The following is a 22,503-nucleotide window of genomic DNA, read 5'->3' on the forward strand; positions in this document are numbered from 1 at the left end:
ACATGTGTTTTTGTTTTTTTTTGGTAATTTAAAAATAAAAAAATTCAGTAGAAAATAGTATTATAAGTTATTAGTTTAGATGAATCTCATGGCCAAAACTAATAGTTTACCATGCACCACTTGTTAAAGTGGTGTATCATAGATACCACCTTTAATTAATGAGAGTTAAATAATTAATATTAAAACATTTTTAAAAAAGATAATTTCTCACAAAATTAACACATGTCATCATTTATGTAGTCCTAATCACATAAGGTTTTGGTACCCTCTAAAATAAACTTGCACCCAAGAAATTGCCTTTTTTTTTTCTTCTTTCATCTCACTTACGAACCCTTTTTTCTTCTTCTCACCTATCTCCATATATTTTTTTTTTCTTTCCATCATTGTCTTCTTTTCAATTTTCAACCGTACATAGTAATAATGACATCTAGCTTTGAAATTACAAGGTAGACTTGATAAATTTAGCACCATTCCTTTGAGGTTGGTTTTGGTTCCAAAGCATGTCATTCAACTCTTTCACAAACCTTTCCATAGCTTCAGCATCCAACCCAATCACAAATATTATACCTTCTTCTCCTTTTGGATTCTTAATAGGGATGAAATAGGTTACTGCTGAAGAGGCCCCTATCCCACCTTTGGCCGGTCCACCAAACACAGCATCACCCCATCCAAAATCCACGTTTCTAAACTTGCCGCGTGTTGTATCCGACACAATAAAAGAACTTACTGTTGTAAATAAGCATCGTCCCTTAATCACCATTAGATCTGCCGCGGATTGGATGTACTCTTCTGTCACCTCACCTTTCACTTTATTTATCAACTCCACAGCATACCCAAACGGGTTTTGGCAAAGCTTCCCGGCGGTGGTGACTGCTGCCGGAAATGCAAAAGCGTTGCCGTAATAACCAACAGGTACCATCGGAGGGTTGAATCTTGCACGTGCGTTGACGATGACCATCATGCGAACATCCTCATGTGCCTCTATTTGCAATGCTTTTGTGCGACAGCGCCACAAGCATGCTGTGATGATATCGAATGTGGAGCATTTTTGAAGGTGATCGGGGATCAAGCGACGAAGGGCAGCTATCTCGACGGGTCCGAAGAAGAATGATCGATGAACCATGTCGTCCTCATTGGAAGAGAAGGTTCCTTTGTTGGTGTCTGGGACTTGCTCGTATTCGCGATGGTTGCATGTGATGCGAGGTGGATCTCTTGCCATTAGGAGTTCTCTACGCCACAGAGGTGAAATGGAAGGTTTGGTTGCTCCTCGAGCAATTTCGGCCCACGCGTTCAAGAATTGTGACAAACCAGATGCGTCGCTCATGGTGTGGTTAAAGCGGATGGCCAAGATGAATCCACCACACTTGAGTCTTGTGACCTGCATTTAAATTCCACCATTATGAAATTCACAAACTAAAATAATTTTTGAACACCAAAGTGTGTGCTATATATTCGACTTGCAGTGAGAAAGAAAAAAGGTTATAATTAACATGTATAATTGTATTGAACCTGTACGAGTAGAAGGGGAGTGTTGGTAATTTCTTGGGTGCCTGGAACATCATATAGCAGTTCTTCGAGGCATGGGATTGGAGGTTGAAGATTATCTCGAAACTGATCAAATGTTACGTCTGCATCAGCCTCAGTGAAAAGCACACCCTCTCCGGTACAATCTACCATCAATTTGCGGCCAGGGCCCTCCCTAAGCCTACCCGCAAATGGGTAATAGAAGACAAGTGTTTGTGCCAAAGCCTTCCGAATCACTTCAACCGGATCTTTATCAGCCATTGATGGTTCGTTTTGATAAATTAGTAAAACTGGAACATGAAAACGCAGGGAATCTTGATCATCTATATCGGATAGTAGTTTAAGTTCATTAGGAGTGGGTATAGCAGGAGCTACCAACTCAGGTTGGCACCTTCGCACTGTAAACATTAGAGAGGGAGATGGTGAGGCCATGTTTGAATGAGTGTTTGGAGCTGGGCTGCTGGCCATGGCCTTTATAAATCGGATTTTATTTGCATAAAGAAAACGGAAAAAATGTTTTCATAATCTAATCAAAGAGAGAGGACGGATTACATTGCATTTTAGTGGAGGCTATTAATTCCATGCATAACATGTTTTGTGCGTCAGTTAAATTCATAGGATGCAGTGTGGCCTTCTTTTTATCTATGACATATCACTTTTGAGAATAATTTTTTAAAATATTATTCTTAACTATTAGAGATTTATGTATAAATTATATATATATATATATATATATATATTAATTTATATTATTATTATTATTATATAAGATAAAAAAATTACTCTAAGTTTTTTTTAATAGTCAAAATGATAGACAAAAGGATGACATTCCATGTCTATTGGGTATGAAACTAATGATGAGAATCTTTAAATCAAATATTACTATTCATTTGATAATTAGTCAAAATTTAACAATGTCTAATTTAATCCAAAATTTTAGTTGTTGAACTTAGGATTAATAGAAGTCTATCAAAAGATTTTCATCTTTGACCCCATATTCCTAATGATGGTAACAAATATAAAAGAACTCTAAAGTCACGTATTTCCTTAATTCAAACGCAACAAATATGAAAGTCAAAAATTTAGTATGAAAATAAGAAGGAAAAATAACTTAAGCGAATTAAGATGAGAGTTTAAAATGGGATACAAAGCAAGAAGAATGCATTCACCTGTTTATAGGAATTTTACATTTAGTGGAAACATAAGAATGTGTGCGTCGTAGTGAACTTTTCTCTTTTTCAAATTGGTGAAAATAATAAAAGAGTTTTATCACATGCACACCGCTACTTAAGGCCATTTGATCTTGTTCTAATTTCTTCAAGAAGGGTTTCTCCATTAGAAGAGAAAGGTTGAAGATAACTTGTAAAAAAAATGACCCAATAACCCATAAAAAAAATCATGACCCAACTTATAAGTAAATATTTTACCATAACTTTTTTTACATAATAATAATAATATAAATTAAATATATGTATGTATATATATATATATATATATATATATATATATGATGAGTGATCTGTTTACTTTAGGAGCAAGTCTATCTAAACTTACTTCGTTCAATAACTCATGTTCTACATCAAATTTTAATGATCCAACAGTTAAATTTAAAGTTCTTAATACAAAGATCAAATATGCAAATTTTAAAAAATTTTAAAATTATCTGATACTTCATTTCATTTGATATCTCATAAAAAAAAAATATAACCTGACTTACAGGTAAATAACTTACGGTAATTTTATTTTATTTTTACATAATAATAATATAAATTAAATGTATATATATATATATAAATTTGCCCATAAACTCTTGAAAGTCAAGTAACATTTTAAAAATAAAAAATATCCTCTATAATTGATGTGATAGAAGTGGATAGATGATCACATCCTATTCCTCCAATCATAGAAGGCATCAAAACATGCATGGAAGTAAAGTAATACTTTTTAATTAAATCTTATATTTATTAAATATGAATGAATATTTTATGTAAGAAAATTTTAGGAAATTTTTTTACTATGAGGCAATTTTTTCAGATTCTTTTAATTTTTTATATAAATCAACTTTTATTTATCATAATTATTTATAAATTAAATTTTAATATTTTAAAAATAAATTATCAATAAATAAAAAAATCTTGTACTATAATATAAGTTGTCAACATCTATTTATAAAACATGAACAACTATCTCGTGTAATAATATTTTTAGGAATTTTTCTTTGATAAGAAAGTTTTATTTTTTTTAGATTATTTTAACTTCATATCTAATTCAGCTGTTATTTATCATAATTATTTATAAATTAAAATTTAATATTCTTTAAAATAAATTAACAATAATTAAAATAATATTATACTACAATATAAATTATTTGTCGTAAATATAAATATAAATTTATATATTTACAAATATTTAATGATCTAATTTAAATATAATTTATATATTCAAATATAATATTTATTTATATATAATTTATTATAAATTTTAAATATATATAATAAAATATTTAATATAATATTTATTTGTATATATATAATTTATTATCATTTTAATTATATAATTTATGAAAAAAATTAATTATACGTAAAAAAATTTACTCTATACATTGAAAATGATAAATATTTGTCCAGTAATTTTAGTAATTAGCAATATGCTTCACGTTCTTTTTTAGTTGAAAATTTATCTACAGAAGACCATAGGTCGTTGGGAAGAGAAAACCAATTACGTGAACCACACGGATATGTACGCACGGCTGTGGTTGTATGCTATTCCCACCACACATTTTGATGATGACCACACCACACACTGTAAATTTGTGGTGATGTACCAGTCGGGTAATGCTCCCAGGTTGATGCAATGTATTCTACCTGTTGACTGAAGACTTGATTATTGGTATATCGATCGGTCCAGCACGGATTGAAATAGGAGCCGGTTCGACAGCAGAAAGAAAAAGCGGGATTCAAGCGATGGGGCCCCACCTCTGAACCAATGTACGTACTACTTCCCGCGTCATGGCCAATGCACTATGAATCTATATGATCCACGGCAACAACTATCTATCTTGGATTTTTTTCCTGTTACAATTATACAATTTTAAAATTTTAAATTTTAATTGAGGAAATTTTAATTATCTTTTGTCGTTATCGTGACTCTCTCTATCACATGTCATAACAAATATTATAATATAAATTAAATAAATATACTTAAAATCATAAAGGTTGAGAAAAATCACATTTTAACATAAACTAGATTTAACGAAAATAATAAATTACAAAAAATTAAAATTAAATTACTTAAATTAAATAACATAAATCAAATTTTAATTAGTTTTAATTAATTTATCAATGTCATGTGTCTTATCAAAGTAAAATTCGACGTTAAAATTTAGGCCTCATCACTAACATTCTCAACATCATGTAACGACCCGTCATGATCCGTATACTATACGCCACAACAATTACCTTAAAATCATATACCAGAATATGTTCAACATCACATACAATAGTCCTACATATGTAAGTTTAAATATATACAACTAAGTTGTTAGCCAAATAACTATAACTATCTACACAAAATCCACCTCCAATAGGTAATTAACAAAACATCCAACTCCAAATGCCATTGTGTGGCCTCCACTGCGACACTCCAGCCCTATCCTTGTCTTGCTCTTATATTACATATGATCATCACAATCCAAATCACATGAAAACACAAAAAGGTAAGTTAGGAAAAAGAAACAACATCATCACATCTTTGACAACACAACAACAATGTATCACAACATATACTACAAGTAAATTCGGTATTTCAGACGGCAAAAATCCGTGGAAAATGCCCAAAATCCGTGGGTAATGAGGCATTTTCGACGGATTACCGACGGACACCAATCCGTCGGTAAATTGGTCGTCTGAAATTTTACCGACGGATTTTTATCCGTGGGAAACTTTCCCACGGATTTATCCGTGGAAAATTACCCACGGATAAATCCGTGGGAAATATTTTTTTTTAAATTCAAAATTATATTAAATAATTATTTCTATTCCTTATGTCCCCTGGTCCCGTTCGTGTGAGTCTCCATTTTGAGGGTTATCCGTAAACCATATTCCGAAAGCATTGGCTAAGCAGCAGAGGTAAGATATTAATTGAATCATAATTATGTAAATCAAAACAAAATTCATTCATACAAAATAAAATGTCATACATAAAAAATAAAATGTCATACATAAATAATAAAATGTCATACATAAATAATAAAATGTCATACATAAATAAAGTTTAGAAGTTCAAATTTAAAAGTAACATAGTACGATTAGTATAATTATACATAATATCTAATAATCAGAATATCCAGGTGAATTTTGTTGATGTCTGTGTATTCTGAGACTGACTTAAAGATGTCCCCACAAAGCTGCTATCCTCATTCTCATAAAGATCTCCTGTACCATAACAGCGTCCCTTGTATTTTCCACCGATAACTGCATTCCAACATTGACTCCTAAGTCTATCCTGGTCAATAGGGTCTAAATGGGTGCTTTCTGAGGTGCCAACAGTGGACCCAACCTCAGATATAGCTTGAGAAAATCTAGCTTCAAACTCTTCCTATTATGATCATAAACAATACGTTAAAATAGTGTAAGCATTAATTATATTAAAGACAAATAAAATAAGTAACGTAATAGACTCACATGTGTCCGCCTAGATCTATCATCAATAAATTGACCAGTATCTTTTCGTAGATGAGTTTGGTCGACCAAGCTCTTTTTCCTACAAATAAAAATATTATATAAATAAAAATTTAACATATACAATTAAGCATTAAAAAAATGAAGAGTAAAATATAATACCATGCGAATGGCATGTTCATTCATGCTAATGGAGCCACATGTGTGCATACTTCCACCCTTTTCATATGCTCTATTTATTTGTGCTTGTGTACACTTTGTACGATATGTAGGTGCATTCCAAGATTCTAATAAAGAATTCCACACACAATCTCCAATCCAATCTGGTTTCTTATTTTTCTTACGGGCATCCATAAACATCTCAGAAAGTCTATGAGAAGCTTTTGCATTGAAATTTTTTTTGATATTACTTTCGTGGTCAGGACTCCATTTCACCATCCTCTATTAACAACCATATATATTAATTAATAAACAAAGAAACACCAAACTGTTGCATATATATATATATATATATATATATATATATATTATAGTATTCTTTAAATAGTATAATATTTCCTTATTTAGAGATAATATGCAATTAAACTCCTAAAGAAAAATCTACAAACATTACAGCTACACTTTTTGCATCTTTCATGCCATAGACATCATTTATTTTAGTCCATCATAGACGTCAATTTTGAAACATAACAAAAAAAACAAACTCATCGAATCAATCACAAATAAGTTAATATAATATAATAATTTTTGCATAAAATTCAAATCAATAGATTTGTGAATCACTTAATAAAGGAACCTCATAAAATATTTGTCCGTATGGCTCAAATATGAATACATATATATCTTCTCACTCTAGCTAATTCCATGATTTAAAAATGATTATTTGAAAACACATGTAATTTTTTTAAAAAATATCTTCAAAAGAAATTGAATTAAACCCACTACTACTACTTTTTTAACCTCAAGTCACAGAATCAGTCATAAGCTGCCGAAAACTATATTAATTTATAAATTAGCAACATTGTCACAAGCAGCATCACATAATAATGTTTACTTTCTTAGTCTCGTGAACCAACAGGCCCCATCTCTTCCTTTGGCATTTTACTCACCAACAACAAGGGAACAAACATCCAAGCAAAGTTTATTGTTTTATTATACTATTCAATTCACTATGTATTATAATATTTAGTTTCATGGAGACTGATCAATAGATAAACATAATCTTGAATAAGTGATTGTGTTAAATATCATAAGAGAAGTTTTAATTGCAAACTAATAAACACGGAAATGAAGTGATATAGTTGTTCTAATTTAACTAATAATATTAAATTTAAATTCTTAAGTATGAACTCGGCAAAAGAAGTTTAATTACAACCTACATTATTCCTACCCTTTTGGTCTATAGACTCTACCAAAAAATATATTAGTTTTTTCTTGTTTTTGTTAACTTGGAAATCAAACAGAAACCAAGAACCCTATCTTTATCCAATTTCGCACCCCACCAAAATTGTGTTCTGCGGTGGTAAAGCAAACTAAAATCACTTCTCTCAACAATTTGGTGGTTTTTGCATGATTGCACCAATAGCCTTTTTCCTGGTCTGGCTTATTGTTTTCAATTGTCTTTATCATAGAGGGCAAGATAGTACAAAGGACAGTTAAAGAGGAATAAGAGCATACTTGAATAGTGTTAGCCTCGTTATTTATTAGGAAGCACAAACACCAATCGCCTTCACTCATCATAGACACAGTTTATATATTAATTAATATATAATTTAATATAATATAATTCAATACAATATATAATTCATTGATTAACACTATTAATTACACAAAACTAAACTGGAATAAAATTGAGAATCAAGAAGTATTTACTGTACTAACATTATATTATAACTAGAACGTAATTATTATCTTTGAATATAAAAAATTGGAATATCAACACCTAAATCAACAAACAGACCCACATCCATATCAACAAACTAATACCCTATATTTAAATAGACATATAAGTGTATATTTCATAAAACTTTAATTTACCTTAAAACGTTGAAAGAAAATATCTTTATCAGCCTGGGGAATTTCTCCCCATGTGACCCAGGGTGCATGATATTGCTGCTTAATGGTCCGTGTGATAGCACTTGATGCAATCTTTGATGGGAGAAACCTACACAAAATAAAGACTATTTTAAACCTTAATAAACATAAATTTACTTATAATTAAGAAATTATGTAAATGTTAATTTATTCTTACCCATTACGAGTAGGTTTAATTAAAGGAAGATCATCAAGTGGCGGGTCCTCATCATTTAAGTCTTCATTAGGTGTTCCTATACCATCTGGGGATGGAGCTGGTGTGGATGTAACACCTGGTGTGGATGTAACACCTGACGAGCCTTGTTTATAAACTCATCTACCCCTTGTACAAAAGACTCTTTCAAACCTCTTCTACCACTATAACACCTATCGTATACCCAAGCACGATTTGAAAGAAAATAATCCATATTCTGTGGATTCAAAAAATTTACCTAGTTAATTATCACATATTATATAATTGTCAACTAATTTAGTTACGTGGACCTCTATATTATATAACTTGAAAAGCAGTCCAATAGTTATATGTAAAGCACAATATAGTCATATTACAAAATAGTAAAGTTTAATCATAAACACAAGCACAAAATATAAACAAATTTCAGTGTTTTCCAAATATTAGTCATTGCCTCAGTACCATGCATGTATACTAATAGTTTTTTCTCTATCTATAAACACAAAAAAATAAATTAATAAGCATACCTTCAAAGTACGGTAAAACAATTTGTTTCCTCTAAGTTAGAGTACAACATCCACTACAAGTTGATCTGATAACAAAAAATTGAAATATAATTTATATAAAATCGGGAAACAAATTGAAAATATTTAATCAGAATCATATTTGCATCTGGAACGGGTCGTTCTGCATCCGGAATGGCCCGTTCCGGATGAATATTTAACCCAGTATGAGCAGAACGCGTTCCAGAAACAAAAATTACGCAAACCACAACTTAAACGAAACCCTAACATGCGATTTAACAAATAAAGAAATAAAAGGAGAAGTTGCATCAATAATGGAACCAAAAACATTTTATCTATCTACAATGGAATCACCTGCAATGAGATGAGACCACAAGAAGCCACAAGGAGCCACACGGACGGAGAAGGAGAAACTTCCCTTTCCACGTAAATGAGCCACCTTCGGCAGCTAAGTGCTTTGGGCATATAAAATATAAGACACAGCTTTTTTTTTAAAAAAAAATTAATTATTAAATATATTAGTATTATATTAAACTTTTAAATTTATTTTAAATTTTATCTATAACTATTATACAAAATATATTAAGGTTATGTAATTATTTTTGGTCTTCACTTTTTAGTGGACCATTATATTTTTTAGATATAAAAAAAATTAATTTAATTATAAAATAAAAAATCTAAATTATATTTATAAAATAAAAAATAAGATAAAATTATAAAGATTAAAATTATAAAATTTTAATAATATTATAAAACATTAAAAAAAAGAAAAGAACTAATAAATAATATAAATAAAAAATTATAAAAATTACAATATAGAAATTCAAAAATTTAAGATAAAAAGACAAAAATATACTTAAAAAATTATTCAAATAAAAATATAAAAATTTAAATATTTTAAGTGAAAAGATAAAAATATACTTTAAAAATATTAAAATTAAACTATTTAAATATATAATCATATTATTACAAATAAAATTAGAATATATAAAACAAAAATAAAATGAAAAAAAGAAAAATGAATAAAATTAGACTTATTCCGTTCAATAACTCATGTTCTATATCAAATTTTAACGATCTAACCGTTCAATTTAATGTTCTTAATGCATAGATCAAATATGTAAATTGTTAGAAAATTTGAAAATTATTTGATACTTCGTTTCATTAATTTGAATCAATGTATAAAATGATTCTATGATTATCCGTCAATTTGAATTAATGAAATGAAGTATCAAATGATTTTCTAATTTTCTAAAAATTTGCAGATTTCATCTATGCATTAAGAATTTTAAATTGAACAGTTGGATTGTTAAAATTTAATGTTGAACATGAGTTATTAAATGGAGTAAGTCTAGGCAAACTTACTCTTTGAGTAAAAATATCCCTATTGAATTCATATATATATATATATTAAATTAGTTTATCGCGTACCATTATATATATATATTAGGAGAAAAAGGAAACAGACACTTTGTGTCTTTAAATCTTTTTAAAAGTAAAATAATAAAAAATTATTTATTTATTTCTTAAAAATTAAGAGTATGATTATCTGTTATTTTTTAGACAAAAATCAGTTACAAGATGACATATATTTCCCTTTATCTATTACTATAGATAATCAAACAACTATATATTTAAGAAATTACTAGAACTTGAAGAGATATTTTTAAATCAATTAGTTATTAGGAACAAAACTAATTTTTTAGTGTAATTATTTTAACTTTAATGTTTTAAGTTTTAAATAAAGAAGATTTAATCTAGAAAAAATTTCATTAACCCCTACTTGAAGTTTTTCTCAATAACGTCATACGTATATTTCTTCTCAAATTTTTAAGTGAGTAATAATTTTCTTATTTATTTATTTAAGTGGCACATAAAGATAATACTATTTATATACTAATAAGAGAAAATAATTTATTAATACAAATATCATTAATTAAATGAGATTTGATCTCTTATTTCATTATTTCAACTTTTTTGAAATTTATTTTAAATATCATGCACACTGTGATTTAAAAAATATATTAAATTTAAGTAATAATTTTGAAAATGAATTGAAAAAAATCTTATTTTCAAAATTGAAGATCAATGAAAGTTTTCATGAAAATGACATGCATAATATTGGATGTAATTTACAAATAAATGATACATACATATATATATATATATATATATATATATATATATATATATATATATATATATATATATATGATATTTGCAGAACATAATTTAACTTTTAATTTTATCTTATCTAATTAATAACGTTATTTTCAAAGAGATGAGAGATTTTTAATAATTAAAGAAAAGATATAATAATCTTAAATTTAGACGTCATGTGTTGGTATTTTTCAAGATAAGTAAAAAAAACACATTTATGCTAATTAGTTTATAATTTATTATAACCTAAACATATAATTATATATACGTAATATAAATCATACCTCACACACTTTGATTTATATTTATCTTATTTATATTTTGAAACACACACATATAATAATGAAAATATTATATAGAGCATTGTTGTGTGTATTGATGCGATCAGGATTGGTTGCATTTGAAAAATAATTGACTTAAATTTTATTTAATAATTTCAGACGGATTTAAATTCGTGGGAAACTCTGTCAGAAATTGCAGACGGATTTAAATCCGTGGGAAATTCCATCGAAAATTTCAGACGGATATAAATCCGTGGGAAATTTTGTCAAAAATTTCAGACAGATTTAAATCCGTGGGAAATTCCGTCAAAAATTTCCCACGAATTTAAATCCGTCGGAAATTTCCCACGGATTTAAATCCGTCGGAAATTCCTTCATGTAAAAATCCGTGGGAAATTTCCGACGGATTTTGATCCGTAGAAAATAATCCGTGAGAAATTTGACTTTTTCTTGTAGTATACAATACAAATCAACATAGTCCAACTTTTAATCAACACAATAACACATTTCATCACTATTCAATGCAACACATGAGCAACACAATTATCTCAACACATCATATACAATACAAGATGAGCAATTTAAGTGGTTTGATCCTACCAAATCGACAATCTTTTTAGGCTTGTTAGATCAACAACAAATTGGATATAAATCCACAACACAACAACTCAGTTTCTCAGATATTTCCACTTAAACAAGAAAGTATAATACTAATGTTAGGATAAAACAACTGGGTACGAGCCTACCACGATATTAGCTAGCTTAACCAAACTTTTTATAGGATTAGTCAACCGACTATCCTTCAAATACTACAACCTTCTGATACACGGTTAGTAATTGAGTTCTTGATTTCGTACTTTACTCGATTAGTTACTTGTAATCAATATAGTTCAACCTGACCCCTATAATGTGGTCGCTTCATACATGTGTGCCTCGACCTTACCCACACACGGTGCTAACGAAGTTCTAATGGAGAAACAACACAATATTCACTTCAAGGGTCAACTTCTTAAGAAGAGTTTTTCAACAAATTGGACTCTCAGAGCACCACAATACAATATCCATATAATGAGATATGTGACTTTTGAAAATATCTCCTCTAGTCGTAAATTACCAACACAGATCAACAACATAATCGTTCATTATAATTTTCAACACAACTTTTCAACTCATATCACCACCATCACAACTCATTTACAACATTATGATCAACATGCATATCAACAACACATCATCATTATTCATATAAAATTCTAACATAGCTACACAACTTCACAACATACTACTCACCTTGTGGAAAAATTAAATATCCTTAAAACATCTTAACGTGGGAAGGGGAACGGAAAGGTGCGCAAATTTCACAAAAATTGAAAAGCAAAATTAACAAAATAGGAGGCACGGTATGCACCAATCAATTCTCAGTTCTTCTCCACAACCAGCAAATTATGTGACGGTAGTATTTATGTCCTTTTAGGCCCAAATAGCTAGTTGTTTTAGTTTCTTTTGCACTTAAAATACGCTGAGCAAACATATCCGATCGTAACAGTATTAATTAATAAAAGTTTAACTATTAAATCTGAAGAACTAAATGACAAGTATTAATCTAATATATGCTTTTATTTGTTTAACGGAAATCAATTTTAGTGAAAAAGTGAAAAGCCAATCTAACACAAATTGTATAATTTATAGAGTAAAGAAGTTGTAAAATGAATGAGATTGCATAAGAGAGAATTCTAGGGTTTGCCACTTCAATTGTTCACAAATCTCCCCGGTTTCAATTTGTGTGAATTTTAGGTTTGGTTAATTTATTCTACGTCTCAATTAGCTAACCAGTTTGATAATAACTAGAAATTAATCATTTTCCTAATTACGAATTATCACTTAATCATATTATAATTCATAAACAAGGAAGCATAAATATAATTCTGAGGTTGGTTGATTAATTAACCTGAGAAATATTTTAGAACTAATTTGTCCATACAGTTTCTTAATCCTAATTAACTATTTAAAATAAATTAATAGAAATTACCAGTTAATTAATCATATAATAATTCATAAACAAGGAAGTACAAATATAAATATTATACCATGAGATTGTTGATTATTTAACCTATTTTTTTTATAGGAGAATTTAACCTAATATTTAGAACTAATAATTTAATATTTTTTGTAACATAAGGACATGCATGTTCGGTTTGTTTTTAGGTAATATCTCAATTGAACCCAAGTTTTCCGCTACACCTCAACTCAGCTACATTCATTGGGTGCCTTTTGGTAAATAAAGGTGTATATCTCAATTGAAAATGGACATAAAAACAAAGCAAAGGCTTGACAGTTTTTTGACTCAATTTTCATAAATTAAATTTATTTATTTCATACCAATGTAATAAATATAGCGTTTCACTCTGGCTCTCTTTACTATTAAATTAAATTAAGTTTATTAAAATTACAAATTTTAAATTAAGAAAAAGTTTGATTAATTGAATTACAAGACTCACATAATTTGTAATTTTTTAAATAAATTTTACATAATATAATAATGAAGAGAAATAATAATAATAAAAAAAAAAAGAGTATATGATGAGATAATGTTGCTATCAGTCTGCCTCAAGAGTTTGAAAAGCTGCAATCTAGATGGTAGACTTGATAAAACCAGGACCAGCTCCTGTGGGTTGGTTTGTGTTCCCAAGCAAGTCATCCATCTCTTTGAGAAACCTGTTCATAGCTTCTGCAGGCAACAAAACTGGTAACACTAACCCATCTTCTCCTTTTGGATTCTTATATGACACAATATGTGTTGCTGCAGGAAAGGGCTCAGCCTTATCTATTGCTGGTGCACCAGACACTGCCTTGCCCCATCCAAAATCCACGTCCCTAAACCGCGCACGTGTCAAATCCGTCACGAGACAAGACCTAACAGTTGTCAGCATGCATCGTCCCTTAATCACCATTAGATCCGCCACAGAATGCATGTACTCCTCTGTCACCTCACTTTTCACTTTATTTATTAACTCCACAGCATACCCAAATGGATTTCCGCAAAGCTTCCCTGCGGTGGTGATCGCTGCGGGGTATGCAAAAGCGTTTCCGTAGTAACCAACAGGTAGCGGAGGCTTAAACCTAGAACGCGCGTTCACGATGCACATCATACGAACATCCTCGTCTGGCTCTATTTGCAGTGCTTTTGTGCGACAGCGCCACAAGCACGCTGTGATAACATCAAACGCGGTGCAATGCCGAAGGTGGTAGGGAACCAAGCGACGAATGGCAGCGATCTCAGTGGGTCCAAAGAAGAATGATCGACGAACAAGGTTATCGTGTGAATTAGTTCCTACCTTGGTGTCTTCGATATGCTCGTATTCGCGATGGTTACGTGTAATGCGTGGTGGATCTCTTGCCATTAGGAGCTCCCTACGCCACACAGGTGCAATGGAAGGAGCCCTTGCGCCTCGAGCCATTTCAGCCCACGCGTTCATGAATTGTGACAAACCAGCTCCGTCAGCCATGGTGTGGTGCCACCCAGTGGCCACGATGAAACCACCACACTTGAGTCGTGTGACCTGTCATTTTAAAACCCAACGTCAAGAAGAACATGAATTAGTCTTTATATGTTTGGGAACGTATCCTCTCACTTTGTAATATTTTTTTTTATTCATCAAAATTACAATTACAATATAATAAATACTACACTCCAACCTAATTTATAATATGAACATATTACATATTAATAACATTTATTCAAGTATTAGAAATTTTCTTTTATAAATAAAAAATGTTACAATGGTGGTGATAAAAATCAAATCTAAATCTTTATACATGTATCACAACTCCAACCACAAGCGCGCTAGGATCGATCTTTTGCAGTAATAATGTACCAAAAAGTTAAAAAGAATGATTCCCTTTTATGTATATATAGCATATCTGTGTTATTGTATACATGGAAATAGCTGACAGAATTTTTTCTCTCTTTAAATAAGAATGACAAATGTTGAATTTTTTTTTTTTCGACATATAGAAAGGTTTGTCCATATGTGTTGTTTTACTTTTTAAAATAATAAACAAACATTTGTTTTTTGGTAAATCTAAAGCTAAAGGAATTTAGTAGTCTTACCTTGGCAAGCCTGAAAAGATATTTCCTCTTAAATTTAAATAATTTCACATCACCAGTAAAAAAATGAGTTTATTCACTCTTTCCATAGATATTTGCCTTTGTTTCCAAAAAGCTCGTGTGGTTTGTTGTATGATTTTGTTTTCTAAAGGTAATATATATATTATTAGAAGGACCGGGACCTGTATGAGTAGAAGGGGGCAGGTTGTAAGTTCTTCTTGCGGGTCTGGAACATCACATAGGAATTCACTAGAGTATACGAATGGAGGTTGGAGAGCGTCACCAAATTGATCAAGTGTTATGTCTGCGTCAGCCTCAACAAATGTGACGCCCTCCCCAGTACAATCCACCATCAATTTGCGACCACGCCCTTCCCTAAGTCTACCTGCAAATGGATAATAGAACACAAGTGTTTGCGCTAGTGCCTGCCGAATCACTCTCACGGAGTCTTTATTTGCCATCGATGATTCGTTACGATAAATTTGTATGATTGAATAAGTGAAACGCAGGAATTCTTGATCATCTATGTCAGATAGTAGTTTAGTTTCGTGAGGAGTGGGTATAGCAGGAGTCACTAGCTCGGGTTGGCACTTACGCACCGTGAAAGATAGAGAGGGAGATGATGAGGCCATGTTAATTTTCTGAGGGTGGGATTACTGATGCAGGAAAGAACAAGAGGGGTTGTTATAGTGATGAATTTAGTTTGAATAAGTCAGTGCATGTTTGCTTAAGCATCCTTGTCCGCATTTGTCCAACATTTACGTAACTACTTATTGCATTAGCCATGCACGTACGTCCAAGCTACATGATCGCGGATCCAAACACAATGTCGATCAATAGAGCAAGAGCTGCTAAAATTCTTATAGGGCACTAGCATAATAACATCAATATATAAGTAGAGATGCTTTAAAAGGATCAGTCCAACTGTAATTGCCAAAATAAGGAATTTCTAATAACTTTCAAGATGGGTAAAATTAAGTATAGTTTATTTTATGATTCTCTATTCCGTAGTAAGTGTTGTATTAGAAAAGAAAAATTGTCCTAAAATTAGAGTTATGTTTTGTAGTATTAGTTATCCTTTTATACATCTAATAATATTATGCTACATGGTTTTTAATAAAAAAATTTGATTATAAAATCAACAAAATATCTGAAGACAACACTTATTATGATATGTAGAAAATAAAGTCACTTTTTATATATAAGATTCAAATATTCAATTTAACAAGATTAAATAAAGTAGTTAATTTGATTTATAATAATAAATTTGTCCTATTATATATATATTTCTAAAATTACTCTTATACTACTGTTTTCTCTTAATTAATAGTCATATTTCTCTTAATAAATTAGAGTACATGATATATATTACTTTTCTCTCATAATTAATATTACTTACTATCTTAACCAATTAGAATGCATGTCTTTCAATGGGTATATGATTTATGTATTTTATCAAATTAAGATAACACATTTTAATTAGTAATGGTGTAAGTAGTTTGGTTTGGATCGAATTTAAATGGATTTGTTACCTAACTCGATTAAAATTCAATGGATTGAGTTGGGTCAGTTTGTACAAATATGTAAATCATTCGATACCTTAATGCAAATACGTTATTAACCCATAAATTAAAAAATGATATAAACTAAATTTCAAAATAAATTTGTTGATTTGTTATATTATTATCAACTCAAACAACTAACATTAATTAATATAAAATAAAATTTAAAATAAATGACCATCCAAACATTATTCTTATTCTTATGGTTATTATTATTATTATTATTATTATTATTATTATTATTATTATTATTATTATATGACTGGATCGAGTCACATGTCGAAAATACAAAACTCATTACTCAACCTATCCGTGTAATTAAAATTTTAAAAAATATTCTTAAGATATAAATTTATTAAAATTTTAAAAAGTTGTAAACAATTAACTTAGTTGAAACTTATAAATTTAGAAAGTATAACATTAGGCAATTTATAAAAAAATTAAAATTAATTTAAATATAAATTAAAAACTAAAAACATGTTATTAGACGATGTTTACCTAGTAAATTGAAAGTTAATAACTTAGAAGATGCGGATTATATATTATTTTATTTTAATTAAGTTAAATTTGCTATAATTGGGCTATAGTGTGCGTATTGTGTTCCCATGGCATATATATATTGGATTGGAGCATAATCACATACCATAGGAACTAATTTGGGCTACATGGGTGCAACAAGGGCTAACTAAGTTAAAAAAAAAAAAAAAAAAAACTCATATTGTATGCTAGTTAATATATACCCCTTCTCTTTTTCTATAAATACGTATTCTTTCTTCTTCTTTTTTTATAAAAAAATCCCAAAATATACTTTTAAGTAATTTATTTTTTAAATATTTTTTTATTCATCTCCTTTCTTCACTTATCTTCTTATACTTCATCTCTATGTGATTGTTGTTCCTTGATTATTTTTTTTAATATTTTTTAGTTCTTGATTCCTCTCTTCAATAATAATTTAGATGGTCACACCTCTTTTTTGTATTTTTTAAATTTTACTTTTTTACTATCAATTTTATTGTTCTTTAACTCTAATTTTTCACTTTATCTTCATTGTTTCTTAAATTAAATACAAAATATGAATTAATGTTTTTAAATTACATTTTTATTTATAATTATTTATAATTTATTTAATACGACATACACAACACTGATTAGCCACATAAAAAAGAAGGTACTTGATGATTTTGTTTTGAAGAAATCTATTCCTAAGGTATGATTTCGTCAATTACAGAATGAAATTGTTTTTTAAACTTTAAGGAAGCAAGTTCATGAATAGTAATTTTAATGTTATAAAAAATACTTTCTGAATGGATTTTTTTTATACTTTCAAAAACTATTTTTGATCAGAACATCAAATCTACCGCTCTAGAAAGTATTCACCGAAAGTATGTTCATACATCATGCTTCTAAAGGGAGGGTTTGTGAAGTTCGAAAAATTAGAGAACATAAATAAAAATTAAGGGTATTTTAAGAATAAAAAAAAGAGTAATAGAAGTGTATTGTTGATGGCGGGACGAGTATTTAACAAAAGTCATTCTCATTTCATAACATTTGGAATCAAAATGAAAGAAAAAAAAAAACACACACACATCAGGTCTATAGAAAAGAAAAAAAAAAGAAAAAGGAAATAAAGTGATAGTAACATAATTATAGTAAAGTAAAATTCTAAAGTATTTTTTAAAATTTTAGATTGTAAAATAATATATATATATAACTCAAGAAAATTTCCCAAATATTAATTACCAACACATGTAATTAATTATTAAATAATCTTGAATACACAGAAATTGTTTTGCCTTGGATCCGATGTGAGGTTATATGCTTCAAGTACATGGCATCTTAATTCGAGGAGTCTTTACTTAAAATTTGTTTGAATACAAGTTAAAAATATTTTTTTGAGAATTTTCCTACTAAAAATAAGGAGTATTTTTTAATAAAGAAACTACAAAAATACTTTTAAATTTATATTTAAACATATTCTTAATCTTTTACGAATCATTTTTTTTCTTGATATATATATATATAATATGAAAAGAACTTGTAAAAATCTCTCATGCAGAATACAAAATACAGAATCTTGATAACTCAAGGGATCCTAAAAAAGGAAAAACCATTGGGTAATCCAAAAGTTACCCTATAAAATATTATAATCACAATTTTTCTTATTATGAGGGTATAAGAAAAAGTAATAATATATTGAAAAGTTAATGTGATACTTTCAAATTTATTATTTTTTTTTTCAAACACGAAATTTATTTTGAAACAGAAGAGAGAGTATGGTAATTAGATATGACAAGACGAGGCCACTTCAATTAGGATGGTTTTGGTTCCCGATCATGTCGTTGAATTCCTTCGCAAATCTGTTCATAACTTCAAGGGGTAAGCAAATTGGTAATAATAAACCTTCTTCTCCTTTTGCATTCTTATGGGGCATAATAAAGGTTATTCCAGTAGAGGAACTGGCCAGTCCACAATAGACAGCGTTGCCCCACCCAAAATTAGCTTTTCTAAGATTAAAACGTGTTAAATCCGAAATAATCAAAGACTTTTCAGGTAGCAGTAAGTGTCGTCCCTTAGTCGTAGCTAAATCTGCCACAGAATGCATGTACTCGTCTGTGACCTCACTTTTCACTTTATTTATTAACTCCACAGCATACCCAAGTGGATTTTCACAAAGCTTCCCTGCAGTGGTGACTGCTGCGGGGCTTGCAACAGCGTTACCGTAATAACCAGCCGGTAACGGAGGATTTAACCTAGTACGTGCGTTGACGGCACACAACATGTGAACATCCTCCTCTGCCTTTAGCTGCAATGCTTTTGTGCGACAACGCCAAATGCACGCAGTGATGATATCAAATGTGGTGCATTGCTGAAGGTGATGGGGAACCAAGTGACGGATTGCAGCTATCTCGGTTGGTCCAAGGAAGAAAGATCGAAGAACCATGTCATTCCCGTTTGACGTGAGGGTATCGTTTACACTTTCCTTGGTGCGTTGGACTTGCGATGCGTATCCGCGATGGTTGCATGTAACGCGAGGTGGATCTCTTGCCATTAGGCGCTCCCTTTGCCACACGGGTGGAATGGAAGGTTCTTTTAGACCTCGAGCTATTTCAACCCAAGCCCTTATGAATTGTGCAATACCAGCCCCATCACTCATGGCGTGGTTGTAGTTGAAGGCTAGGATGAAACCACCACACTTGAGGCGTGTCACCTGTCATCATTTAACATCCAACATCAACAAGTTATAAAGGAGGGACGAACAAAACTTTATGAAACATTCATTTTTATGTATGTATATGTTAACTATTTTTCTAACAATATGTATATTGAACCTGTACAAGTAGAAGGGGAGAATTTGTAATTTCTCGAGAGCCTGGAACCTCGTACAGTAGTTCTTCAAAGCATGGGAATGGAGGGTGGACAGCGTCACCAAACTGATCAAGTGTTACGTCTGCATCAGCCTCAGTGAACAAGACGCCCTCACCAGTACAATCTACCATCAATTTGTCGCCAGGACCCTGCCTAAGCCTACCCGCAAATGGGTAATAGAAGACAAGTGTTTTTGCCAGTGCCTTTCGAATCACTTCAACCGGGTCTTTCCCAGCCATTAATGGTTCGTTACGATAAACTTGAATCACCGGGACCTGGACACGTAGGATGTATATATCATCTAGGTCAGATAGTGGTTTAAGTTCATTAGGAGTGGGTATAGCAGGAGCCACCAACTCAGGTTGGGACCTACGCACTGCAAACTTTAACGATGGTGATGAAGCAGCCATGTTATCTATGAATAGGATTGTAGATTAGAAAGATATTAAAAGTGATGTATGAAACATTTCTCTTGATTCTCTTATTTATAAGTATACGTGAATAGTGTACTTTCCACAATGAGAATTTCTACGGTATCCTATGTAAAAGAAGGGTACCGGTACTGTCGATGACGTGTCGATGACGTGTCGATGATGTGTGATCCAAATCACTTATAATTTTATAATTATTTACAATTCAATATCCACGTCAATTATAATGAAATTCACGTTTTTTAATATTTTTTCGGAGTGTTTGCTTCGTGTTTCTTCCTCTCAGCGGTAATGGTCCCCAATAGGGTTATCACAGGGCTTGGGAGGGGAACCAGTGAGGAGCAAGATGCGGGGTTTACCTCTCACGAAATTAGGGTATTCGGGGTTTTGGAGGAGCCAAGCCTTGCGTTCTTCGTCCCAATTGCGGATCTTGGGGCCTAGGCTGTAGGTCACGTTAGGGTTCAAGGGGGCTTGCTCGTCGGGGTCGTTGGGGTCGGCGTCGGAGCGGATCTCGGCCAGGATGCGATTAGTCTCCTCCACGAGATTCTGGTTGACGGCGTCGGCGTCGGAGGAGCCGAGGTTGACGCCGATGGTGCCGCGGAGGACGATGATGTCGTTAGAGACAAAGGTAACCTTGGAGGAGTCATGGTCGACGATGGAGAGGAGGGAATAGTGGAGGGCGGAGGAGGAGGTGAGGGAGGAGTGGTAAATGGCTGTGGCGAGGGAGTTCAAGAAGTAGGGAGAGGGGTTGAGGCGGAGGGGAGGGGAGGGGAGTGGGAGACGGAGGGGCAAGGGAGAGGTGGGAGACGGAGGGGAGAGGGAGAGGTGGGAGACGGACGCAGGGGAGAGGTGGGAGACGGAGGGAGGGGAGAGGAGATCGTATAATTATAAAAATATTAATAAAAACTTAAAAATAAATAATGTAAAAATTTAAATATAAAATAATTTTTATTTAAAAGGTTGACATGGCATTTGACATGGTATTTAGATGATGTGTACATATACACATTAGCTACAGTACCAAAACCCCTCATTTATCAGGGGTACAGTAGCAACTCCCATTTTCAATAGTGTACCGACACGTATATTTACCTGACACTTCATTTAATATTATTTATTTATTAATTGCAAGTTAGTTCTTACCGACTAATTATAACTTTTAATTTTTTAGATATACAAAATGTTGTTTCACTCCTTTTAAATTCATTCAAAAATAATTAATATATATATATATATATATATATATATATATATATATATATAATTGTTCCATTATATAAAATCTCATTCATAATGTATTAGTTGTTTTTAAACTAAAATATTCTTAATTAAAATATATTTTTAAATTTATATTATGATGTATTAATTATAATTTGTTAAGAGGGTAAGTAATATTATAAGTATTAATTAAGAGAGAAAAATAGTACAATGATAGTTTTGGAAAAAAAATATATAAAAGTAAGATAAATTTATTCATATTAATTAGATTAACTACTTTTCTCAATCTTGAGGTATTTGAGTTTTATACATAGGAATAAAAGTAATAACTAAATTTTTATATAAATATTCCTTTATAATTTTTTTAAATATTAATTAAAATAT

General features: G+C 30.7%; 4 protein-coding genes across 6 annotated transcripts; all 4 read right to left on the bottom strand.

Moving 5' to 3' along the window:
- Positions 1–203: 203 nt before the first annotated feature.
- Positions 204–2,093, bottom strand: LOC109795927 (benzyl alcohol O-benzoyltransferase). Its single transcript, XM_020355496.3, has 2 exons — positions 1,510–2,093; positions 204–1,378 (listed from the first exon to the last, which is right to left on the bottom strand). The coding sequence occupies exons 1-2, from the start codon at positions 1,990–1,992 to the stop codon at positions 440–442; spliced, it is 1,422 nt and encodes a 473-aa protein (XP_020211085.1). The 5' UTR covers positions 1,993–2,093; the 3' UTR covers positions 204–439.
- Positions 2,094–5,723: 3,630 nt separating this feature from the next.
- Positions 5,724–10,492, bottom strand: LOC109796520 (uncharacterized). Of its 3 annotated transcripts, XM_083076413.1 has the most exons (6): positions 9,348–10,492; positions 8,997–9,061; positions 8,455–8,707; positions 8,241–8,367; positions 6,207–6,285; positions 5,724–6,120 (listed from the first exon to the last, which is right to left on the bottom strand). In XM_083076413.1, exons 3-6 carry the CDS (start codon positions 8,456–8,458, stop codon positions 5,860–5,862), a joined length of 471 nt encoding a protein of 156 aa, XP_082932539.1. In that variant the 5' UTR covers positions 8,459–8,707; positions 8,997–9,061; positions 9,348–10,492; the 3' UTR covers positions 5,724–5,859. The 3 variants fall into 3 exon arrangements, 2 of the variants coding, with proteins under 2 accessions (XP_082932539.1, XP_082932540.1); XM_083076414.1 differs by lacking the exon at positions 8,997–9,061; XR_014434420.1 differs by lacking the exons at positions 5,724–6,120; positions 6,207–6,285 and adding an exon at positions 6,365–6,644 and having other exon boundaries at positions 9,348–10,481.
- Positions 10,493–13,887: 3,395 nt separating this feature from the next.
- Positions 13,888–16,217, bottom strand: LOC109795929 (benzyl alcohol O-benzoyltransferase). Its single transcript, XM_029271128.2, has 2 exons — positions 15,725–16,217; positions 13,888–14,994 (listed from the first exon to the last, which is right to left on the bottom strand). Exons 1-2 carry the CDS (start codon positions 16,172–16,174, stop codon positions 14,065–14,067), a joined length of 1,380 nt encoding a protein of 459 aa, XP_029126961.1. The 5' UTR covers positions 16,175–16,217; the 3' UTR covers positions 13,888–14,064.
- A 2,980-nt stretch (positions 16,218–19,197) lies between these two features.
- Positions 19,198–20,935, bottom strand: LOC145949376 (benzyl alcohol O-benzoyltransferase-like). Its single transcript, XM_083059168.1, has 2 exons — positions 20,434–20,935; positions 19,198–20,312 (listed from the first exon to the last, which is right to left on the bottom strand). The coding sequence occupies exons 1-2, from the start codon at positions 20,878–20,880 to the stop codon at positions 19,410–19,412; spliced, it is 1,350 nt and encodes a 449-aa protein (XP_082915294.1). The 5' UTR covers positions 20,881–20,935; the 3' UTR covers positions 19,198–19,409.
- Between the last annotated feature and the right edge of the window lie 1,568 nt (positions 20,936–22,503).

The sequence above is a fragment of the Cajanus cajan genome, chromosome 6 (genome assembly GCF_000230855.2).
Source record: "Cajanus cajan strain Asha chromosome 6, NIPB_CcT2T_4, whole genome shotgun sequence".
Classification (NCBI taxonomy): domain Eukaryota; kingdom Viridiplantae; phylum Streptophyta; class Magnoliopsida; order Fabales; family Fabaceae; genus Cajanus; species Cajanus cajan.